Consider the following 9,811-nt stretch of genomic DNA (forward strand, 5'->3'; position numbering starts at 1 on the left):
TTCTGCATTAAGCAGAGCTATGCAACTAAAGCTCAATTCCTAAACCTGAAGCATATGTAAGCCTAAAATGACTTACCTTCCTTCTGCATCACCATACTGTCTCTCTCCTGCTGAAAACATTTTTAATGGCTCCTCTGCTGGGAAGGGAAGGATATGAAGCGCTACACCCACAGTGCCTGAGTTCTCAAGTTGCTTCTTATATCTGTAGTCATTCTCATTTCTTTTTTCCTGGCAGTAGTTAAACAACTTTAAGCAAATGCTTTACAAAGATCCCACTGTCTGGGATGTTTGTGAAAAATAAGAGAACTTGAAAAGTAGATTTACGAGCGTGAGAAAAAGGGAAAAAAGGGAAACAAAGCACACAGGTTCAGCATGATCTGGAATAGATAAGATAGACTGCCAACACACCTTGAATGAAATGCTCAGAACTTGGTACTGTTTTGCTGTTCTCCCTTGATCAATAAATTCAAGCAGTTCCATTAGTGTGTTAATTCACTTAATTAAATTCTATTGAGCATCACTATCCATAATGAATGAGGCTGGTAATGCAGTTCTAAATCGAGGAATGCGATACATGAGATGACTCTTTGTCTGACTGTTTTTCACAACACAGTTTTGGTTAGAGAAATCAAGCTGTAAACTAAGCATGGAAAATCAGACAGCAAGAACTACTAGGAAAAAAATCTCCTTTTAATGAGCGGTCAGGCACTGGAACGGGCTGCTCTGGGAGATGACTGTGCTAAGGGACACTGGTTTAGTGGGGAAATACTGGTAGATGGTTAGACTAGATGATCTTGGAGGTCTTCTCCAACCTTGGCAATTCTATGATCTAAACTCGTGCCTACTTAAAAAAAAATGTTGTTAAAAAAATATATGTTCATTAGTGTGATGCATTTTTATTTTTCAGTCAACTCTAATTAAAATGAGCATTTGCACCACACCATCAGATTTTTATAAGGCTGTGAATTTCACTAGAAATGACTGGAAATATCATAGGATGGATTATGATCAGCGTGTCAGCTTTGTACTGGCTCTAATATGCAATATTTGTGGGGAATGAAGAAACCATAGGATCTTTACTGGGTGAAGATACTATAGGATTATGTGAAGAACAAAAACCATCTCCACCTTACTGGTGAAATTTCATAAAAGAATCTCATGTTCACAATGGCTCTTTTCAGTGGTGCCCAGTACCAGGGCCAGAGTCAGCAGGCAAGATGTTTCATCTAAACATCAGGAAGCACTTCTGCACTGTGTGGGTGATGGCGCACAGCCACTGGTCACTGCTTGAGCAGTGGGGTCGGACCAAAAGGACCTAGAAGTCCCTTCCAACCTCAACCATCCTGTGACTCCGTATGGAAAGATGAATACTCCTACAGACTACAAACTGGAAGAAGTAGATGTGGTTCATCCTTTTTCTCAGGTACACGTAGAATGGCAGACATGACAGATGACGCTAAAAGAGGCTGTATATGACAGCTAGTCAAATTGTCACTGACTCCTTCATGTTCTTGTACAAAGACTGCAGAAATTAAAGTGAAATCACCATTCTCTCAGTAGAAGTAAGCATGGTATTAAATGTTTTGAATGACTATGAGCTCATTTATCTAATTTACTGAATGAAAGAGACTAAATACAGCAGCACTCTTTGCTAAAAAGGTTTAAAAATAACATAAACAGAAAATTCCCCATGAAATACTTTGTACTAGATGAGATTTAATATGTCAACTAAATATTAACACAGTGAAATATTAATTGAATCATAGATACTAAATAATATCAACATTTAGTTAATATCCAATATATTAACATTTGAAGATGATGGACTACCTTCTTTCATTTTATGTACAGAAACAGAAATTTTCCATGGATAGAATTTTTATTTTGTTATTCTAATTCATTTAACATTTTAATATTATCGTTTTTAAAAAATCAGAAAGATAAAGTTTGTTTCTATCATAAACTCCTGTGATTTTATAACAACTGCAGATCACAGTTATGAAGATAATTATAATGAAATATCACACTTCTCAAATGATTAACAACAGCATAACATTTTTGTTCATATCTTTGTGAAGAGAAGAATAATGAAGTAGAACTATTAAAATGCTACTTTTTTTTTTAGCTGTTCATAACAAACTGCTAAGAAAGTTGATTTCCTAAGTCATATGAATCTGTAGACACTGAGAATATTAGAGCTGATTCCACAAATATAAGGTCTTCTTTCTATCCTATGGTCACTGAATACAAACTCTTTTTATGAGATCAAGGCTACACTGAAGAAAAATGGAATTCCTAAGGGAGTTCTAAGGTTCAATAACTGAAGTTAAGGCCTTTGAAAGAATGAAATTATAATTAAAATACATAATGAGTCTCATTAAAATCTGGCTCTGCTGGATAGAGCTCAATCTCATCTGAATGTGTTTCCCGAGCATGTGTTGAAATTACCTCTTCCTAGTCTTCTAAATCTGCTAAATATAATCTAAGTCTATTACTAAATCTTCTAAGTCCATTTCCTGATTAGATGTCAACAACTAATGCCACAACAACTAATTCAAATGTTGTCGAGTTTAATAGCCAGAGCAGGGACTAAATAATCAAGAAAAAAATGATTATGATCATGAAAAAATGACCTTCTAAAGACTAGGGAAAGCCATTTCACACAGCCATTTTGGAGAGTAATGCCCCACAGATTTATTCTGAGACTTAAATGAGGAATTCAGCTCTTGCTCCTGTTAAGAAAATTAAAGTATGGAAGAGAAAGATAACTGCTCTCCTTGCAGTGCTGGAATTTCTCTGATTGTTCTTTGCATTCTCTATGATCTCCAATTATTATTTTCTTTCCTTTTCAAATGAAAACCATGAAATGAGTTACAGTGTTGTTAAGAAATACTGAAACTCTGGGAAAGAAAACTTCCCAATTGCAGTTCTCTTTCATAAACACACTGAAAGCATTTCACAGGAGTGCTTCTAACATGTAAATACATAAAATGCAATGCGTTATCAATTAAAGACAATTTTTTCCACAAACAGTACAAAGGAGGCCAGTTTCTAACAGCTGGGATATAACAATATAGACTTCTCTGTGAGTCTGTGATTGTTTGATCCTATGCTGCACCTCCAGCAATTGTCAAAGCTGAATGTTTTAAACAAAGTAATGGAACCCAAACAATGCTGTTTTATCATGAAACTCTGCAGTATGAAGCAATATATCTTCCTGTTGTGATTGGGAGCTAAATTTTGATTCCCTGTTTTTCCCAAACATTTTTTAAGTCAACAGAACATCTTTTTTTAATCAGTCTATGAGATGCTAGAACATAAAATGAAACTGGAAGAGAATAATTCCTCACTCTTCCTAGAAGAGGAATTCAGGCAGTGAAGGAATACAGTGACACATTTGGGGAGTTAGATGCACGATGCTGGCTACATTAAAGTTACTTGAGACACTGGAGTTATCAGCAAAGGAATTAATGTAGGCAGGAAATTACACTAACATTGCTTAACAGAAATGGACATATGTTACCTAATTATGGAACAGCAACACAACCACGGGTTAACTTTTTATGGTAACAGAAAAATAGAGCTATCCCTGCTGCACAAAGGGAGAAAGAAAAAGAAAAGATGACTCAGGAAATGGCACTATTATAATACAAGGGCTACTCCAAAAGTAATGCCTCCTACTTTATTATGTTGGTCTATGATATTAGAGGCAGATATGGTGATCTGGCTGTAGAAGCTGAATTTTCCCACGAATACCCCATTACACTTTTTTTCAATGTAACAGATAGCAACTGAGGTGTAGTTTGACAAAATGGCATCTGACTTGCATCTCTAAGAGTAAGAAATCAGGGAAAGGTGGCAGGAGGCTTGCATAAATGAGCAAGGAATTTATGGATAAAGAAAAAGGAAATAAAGTCCATGAAATATGGAGAAAGGGTTTGTCCATCTGAGAAGAACATAGTAACATTGTCAGTACCTGTAGGGATGCAATGAGGATGGTTAAGAACCTCCTGGAATTGCTGGTGAAAAGGCACGGCTGGTGGTGGTGACTACGTTTAAAACTAGTGTTTTGTGGTGACCTACACAGATGCTTCCAAAATGAATCTTTTTCCAGAATGGCAAATTAAGTGGCTTTTAAAGAGTATTTTCTACTGTGCAATTTTTAAAGACGTGTTAACATTAGAACTGTCTAGTCTTTTCTGTCTGCAGTCTGTGAATAAACAGCTGGAGCTAGGGGGCTAGCAAAGGCCTTTCAAACAGCTCCCCCTCCCTCTCCTTGTAACTTCTCTCTCTCAAACTGACTTGAATACAAAGAGAGACTTTGACCTGCTTGGATCATCTCATCCCTAAATATCCACATAAAATTCCACCTTCAAATTTCTCTAGAGATCAATTGTCCTGAACACAAATATCAAGAAAGTTTCATGCATGAACAGGAACTAAAGAAAAAAAGAACTTAAAATACAATTTAATGGATAACTATCTGCATCTCCAGATCAAATCTGCTAAGTTAGCTATAGGTCACTTTTTCTTTTGGTATTTCCTACAAATCAACACTTTCACTAACCACCTGGGTGTTACGTGTATGTAACAAAAAGGAATTTTCAAGGTTAAAAAAAATAAAGTCAAAAAACACTTATTTGTGAGTCTGAGTTAAGTCAAATTATACTTACCACTGTTAAATGTTCTAGTAAATATGCCACGTCAACCATATCTGCCAGAATAAGAAGTCATGTAACAGCTTTAAGAAGAGATCTTGCTGTTTGGACAACTGCCTGCCTCTTAGGCAAATAGCAGGGGTCACTGGTAAAAGCCTCTGCTGATATCTTTAAAGCTTGACCTGTAAAGAGAAGACAAATAATTAATTTAGGCTATATTGCAACACTCATGAAGAAACAGTTAAAATTTGGTCAGTTATCTGGCAGGTCACAAGTATTACCAAAAATCTAGTGTGATTTTGTTGCCCTAATGCTCTAGAATGGAGACATATTACCGTAGATGATGCAGAATGTTCTGCACTTCGAATGTCATTTCTTTTCTGTTCTTCTGAATCATTTAACTCTTAAAACTGGTCTTTCAGCAGTCACATAGCTACTCTTAAATGTGCACAAGAAAATCAGAGGCTGTATACTATATTTTTCTAGTCACTGCTTTTTATGTTATTTTGTACTTTGCTGTGCTTACTGTTAAGTAATTGATGGACAGAGGAGAATCAAGTATTCTTCTCATTACGAATAAAATTTAATAGAATGAAAACCTCATACACTCAAACATCTAGCATAAAATACATAAAATCTATGCAAATAAGCTAGCAACTGTGCCAATAGAGAATAAATACTGCTTTCCATCACTAATTTTTGAAAACCAGATTTAAATGGGCATCATATTCCTGTCAGCATTCAGCATCTGAAAAAGATCCCACACAGCCCTCTAAAGATCTTGGGTTTAAACTGTTCTAATAGCACCAATAACACCGTAAGCACCAAAATTCCCTATTACCACCTCTTTTTCTCCTGAGTATTTACTCAATTATATGTGTATTAAAAATAAAACAATTACCAGTAAGTAGCAATAATCTTACTAATTAAATTAAGTCTATGCACACAAACCCTATCTACTGTCCCAACATCCAAGTCTTTCAGTAAGCTTAGAACAACTGTCACGCTCCAATATGACAGAGTGTGACGAGGTTCTTTGATTATGTATATACCCAATGGTGAGATTAAGACACAACGGGTCAAATGTTTGCCCAACCAGTTTATTACCAATACTAGTTGCTTAGGGATATGGGGAAGGGAAGGTGGGCGATAGAAAAGAGATGAAAAGCAAGGAGACTTGGCAGAAAGCAATAGAGATATAATCACCACCATGGATCCAGCTAGGTTTGTAGTAGGCCCGTTGATCTCAGGAACTCCTCAGGTCACCGCAGGGGATGGGAGATGGCAGCAAGCAGGCCTCAGGGTCTGTCCTAAGAGTTTCTCCCCTCAGGGAATTCTCCGTTTTCTCTTCGGGAGTTCTCCTCAAAGATTTTTTCTTTGGGAGTTCTTCTCCAAAGTTCTTTTCTGAAAGTTCTTCTCCAAAATCCTTGGTTCAGTGAAGGCCTTTTATCCCCCATTTCTCAGGTGTTTTTTCCTTTTCTCTTTGTGTGACATGTCTGGCCCAACAGATAAGCCAGCAGCAGATGTCGCCTTCATTGCCATGCAGGAGCATTGTTGCCTTTTTTTGTGGTAGTGAGCTTCTCCAAGCCATACACCCCCGGAAAAGACTATTTGCCCCTATTTCTGCTTATCTTTACAGCCATAAGCAGAGACAATGAGGCATCTTAACACCCATCTAGATAACCAGCAGTTATCAGTCATAGTCTTGTCACCAGAAAAGGCCTTACAAAGCAAGCTTTGAGACAAAAGAAAACAGTTTCTGTCTTTCACAACAACACAGATCATATTCTAGCCATCAATATCCAGCTCTTACTGAACACTCAAGTGATTGCTCAGCATGCCAAATGAAGTGAAGAACCACAGTGCAGCAAAAGAAAGTGAATATTCAATACATACTCTTCTCCTCAGATATATTCCTGTTGCCCGCCTTAGGCAGCTCTCCATTCAGGAATTTGGATCCAGGTTCTTAGCTGTAACACTTCACATGCATCGAGAAGAAAAATCAAATGTATTGTTTGATATTGTTGGGTATTGTTAGCATGAATCTGCCAAGGGTCTCATGTCTGGAGAATGTGGATCTCAGCACTGGGTTGTTTGGTTGTCTTTTTTCCTGCATCTTTTCTTCTCTTTTTCAAAGCACCTTAACATTTTCTTTATGTGCTGAAGAGGTCCCTAAGACATTATTTTGTTTCAGGATAAAGAGAGTAAGAGTGCAAACTGACAGATCAATCACCTAAAACATCTTTTACATTTGACTTATAATGCTCTGTTTGCAAGATGTGCCAGTTAGCCTGAATTTTGCTACTCACAGCTTGGAAGCAAAGGTATCTTAGAGTGCATTACTGCACAGCTTTTTAGTCCCCACAGGACTCCTAAAGAATATGGCATAAGGCCATGCTTATAATTAATTCCACAAATATTTCTGTATTTTTTTTTCTTTTTCCACCACACAGGTGTGAGTAAGAATTAGGCTACAGAGACATCTGCCATACAGTATTGGAACAACAAGCACTCCAGCCAAGTCTGAAACTGAGTGGTGTCAACCACACAAAACTTTATTCATGTTGGATCTAATTCTCCACTGACAAACAGTGACTGTGTGAGCAAAGTTAGATAGGTCTGAAATACAAACCCCTTAGGAACAAGCTAGACATTGTCTGAAGTGACTAGATGAACAAATATATGATGGCCAATGGACCACGAGCCCAAAATATTGCTGTGATTGTAGATTTGGAAGAAGGAAGCTACGTGTATACAAGCAACAGAAAATGACATCTCCAACACCATTATAATGTTAGAATAATCTTATGCTGTAGACAGGCGTGACAGTTTGATACAGTTTAATCCATTTTACTGCTTGCTTCTTAATACCACATTAGTATTAAGGAGTTATCTTTCAGACTGGTGCTTTTGTTCAGTGACAATAGGATAGTATTTTTTTTATTGTTTGGTTGGGTTTTTGTGTTGCTGCTGTTTCAAATGCTATTGAAGATTTATTTTTATTTTTTTTTTTTTTATTTTTGGTCTGTGAAACACATGGTAATTATCGTATCTTCAAGGATCACACATATGAATTGCTGTCAGCTACATCTAAGACAGGGATTAACATTCTGGTTACTGCAATCAGAACAAATAACTGTGTGACTGCTGTTGTCTGTGTATCGGCAAGACTTTCAGTAATAATCCCTCAATGAGCACTTTGACAGCCACTGTATCATTTAAGAGTTCTAATCTCGAATTTAAGAGAAAAGTCAGTTGTTTATACCAACAGCTGCATATATCCAAGCACCAGATTACACTAGTATTCGCAGCCTTACGTTCCACTACCAACACAAGCAGAATTAGAACCAGAGAAGGCTGGGAGTCAGTTCACAGCAGAATACAAGCCCACACTTTCTAAAAACAAAAGATGAAAAAACACTAGTTGTTAGTATGATCACCTGTTCTTCTACCACAAGTATCATCATCATCTGCTATAGTTAGCCAGCTGGAATTGGCACTATGTGTCAAAGCAAGGCAGATGGATATCTCCTGCATGTTCTTCACATACAATACCACTGAAAGTCAGCTTCTCACAATATCTTACAGTTGATATTACAGGACATATTTCTCCTGCCACAGTCTGTTACGCAGCTCAGATACCATCATATTTTGTTGTATTGCAATTATTTTAGTGCTGTGTACCAGGAAGTTCTACTTCCACATTTCATACTGATGTTTGTAATGTGCAATCAGAGCCAACACAAACACCCCCAACGTGCTTTCTATCCGTCTCTTAATTCCCTTCTTCATACTTGGGGACATCTGAGCCAGTGATAGATACGTGCAAAGCTTTTCTGCACAGGATTTGTTCTTGGTTTTAAGAAAAGGATGATTTTAAGAAAAGGATGAGCAACACAGATGATCTTAAGCTTTTGTATTTAAATTCTGCCTCCTAGAATGAGCTGTAGAGTATGCATGCGTACATCAATGTAGGATGAGAAAAAGAACATTTTAAGAGATTTTCTAGGGGAGAATAAGAATACAAATCAGCACTATCCCCCTTCCTTAGTAAATATCCTCACTTTGCCCTCCCCATTTTTTTTTCTTACATGGATAGTCACACTTCATCTATGCCAAAGATTTCCCTGCCTTTTGCTCTCAGGACATTAAATATGAACACTTGAAAGTGGTCTTTTGTTCAGTGTTTTTGTTTGTTTGGCATTGTTTTGGGTTTTTGTGGTAAGGGAAAGCTTAAAATGCAACTCCAGCAAGTTGTATGCTTTCACTATGTTATGCGTGATGCAAAGTTTACCTAGAAACACACTTGAAATGTGATAACAGCTAAATGCATGCAAGATTGACACTGCAATAGATGGAAGCAACATAGGCAACAACCGTTTCTGACCAAATATGGCCAGCAAGTAACCAAGCCACCAAACATTTTAGTTTGGCCCGTACAATTGCTGGAAAACTGTGTCTAAATTGCATCACACATTGCTGTAAATGCAATATATATATATATTGCAACAGAGAGTAGTGACACATTAAACTCTGGACTTTAAGATAATGTTTACCCATATAAACTTATTATAAACTCAATTTATTAAAAGAAGGATGTCACAGCTGCCAGTTTCAGAGCACAACTGCAGCTACATATTAAGTTGCCCAATTTTAAATGTGTCAACGTAAAGCTGTAATGAACAGATCATAAAGAGCCTTGCTTACGTCACATAAATGTGCAGCTGACTATGCCACATCAAGTAGCAAATCTAGCTCGATGCAAACAAAAGGAAGACCAAGCATCTACTTTCTAACAAGCACACAATGGCACTTCAAAGCTCCAGGAGCAGAGACGTCCTAAAGCCTTTCGCTGTTTGACCCAGACACACCCATGAGAATGGAAGAGATGGTGAAAGCCTGCGAGCAGGAGAGCCGGTTTTTACTGCTAAGCACACCAGGAAATGCTTTTATGAGCAGAAAAGGCCAACTTACGTTCCGATGCACTAACTCTCCAGTGTAGCTTTGACACATTCCGAAAGGAAGGGAAGGGAGGGAAGGAAGGAAGAGCTAGCACAGGGGGAAAGTGCATTTTTGTTTTATTGAGCTGCTCCTGACAGATTGATTTGAAAGTCCTTATTGTCTGTCGACATTAAGCCGTCAGCTGATGAAGC

General features: G+C 37.4%; 1 protein-coding gene across 1 annotated transcript in view; it reads right to left on the reverse strand.

Annotated features, from left to right (window-relative positions):
* The window catches only part of CTNNA3 (catenin alpha 3), a 367,000-nt gene extending 361,726 nt beyond the window's left edge, over nt 1-5,274 (reverse strand). The window contains 2 exon segments of the mRNA XM_065746949.1: nt 4,674-4,840; nt 5,265-5,274. Of these exon segments, the coding sequence (XP_065603021.1) occupies nt 4,674-4,840; nt 5,265-5,274 (177 nt within the window).
* Nucleotides 5,275-9,811: the final 4,537 nt, after the last annotated feature.

Source organism: Cyrtonyx montezumae, unplaced genomic scaffold (assembly GCF_038088225.1).
Source record: "Cyrtonyx montezumae isolate F1298 unplaced genomic scaffold, pur_monq_1.0 scaffold_4, whole genome shotgun sequence".
Classification (NCBI taxonomy): domain Eukaryota; kingdom Metazoa; phylum Chordata; class Aves; order Galliformes; family Odontophoridae; genus Cyrtonyx; species Cyrtonyx montezumae.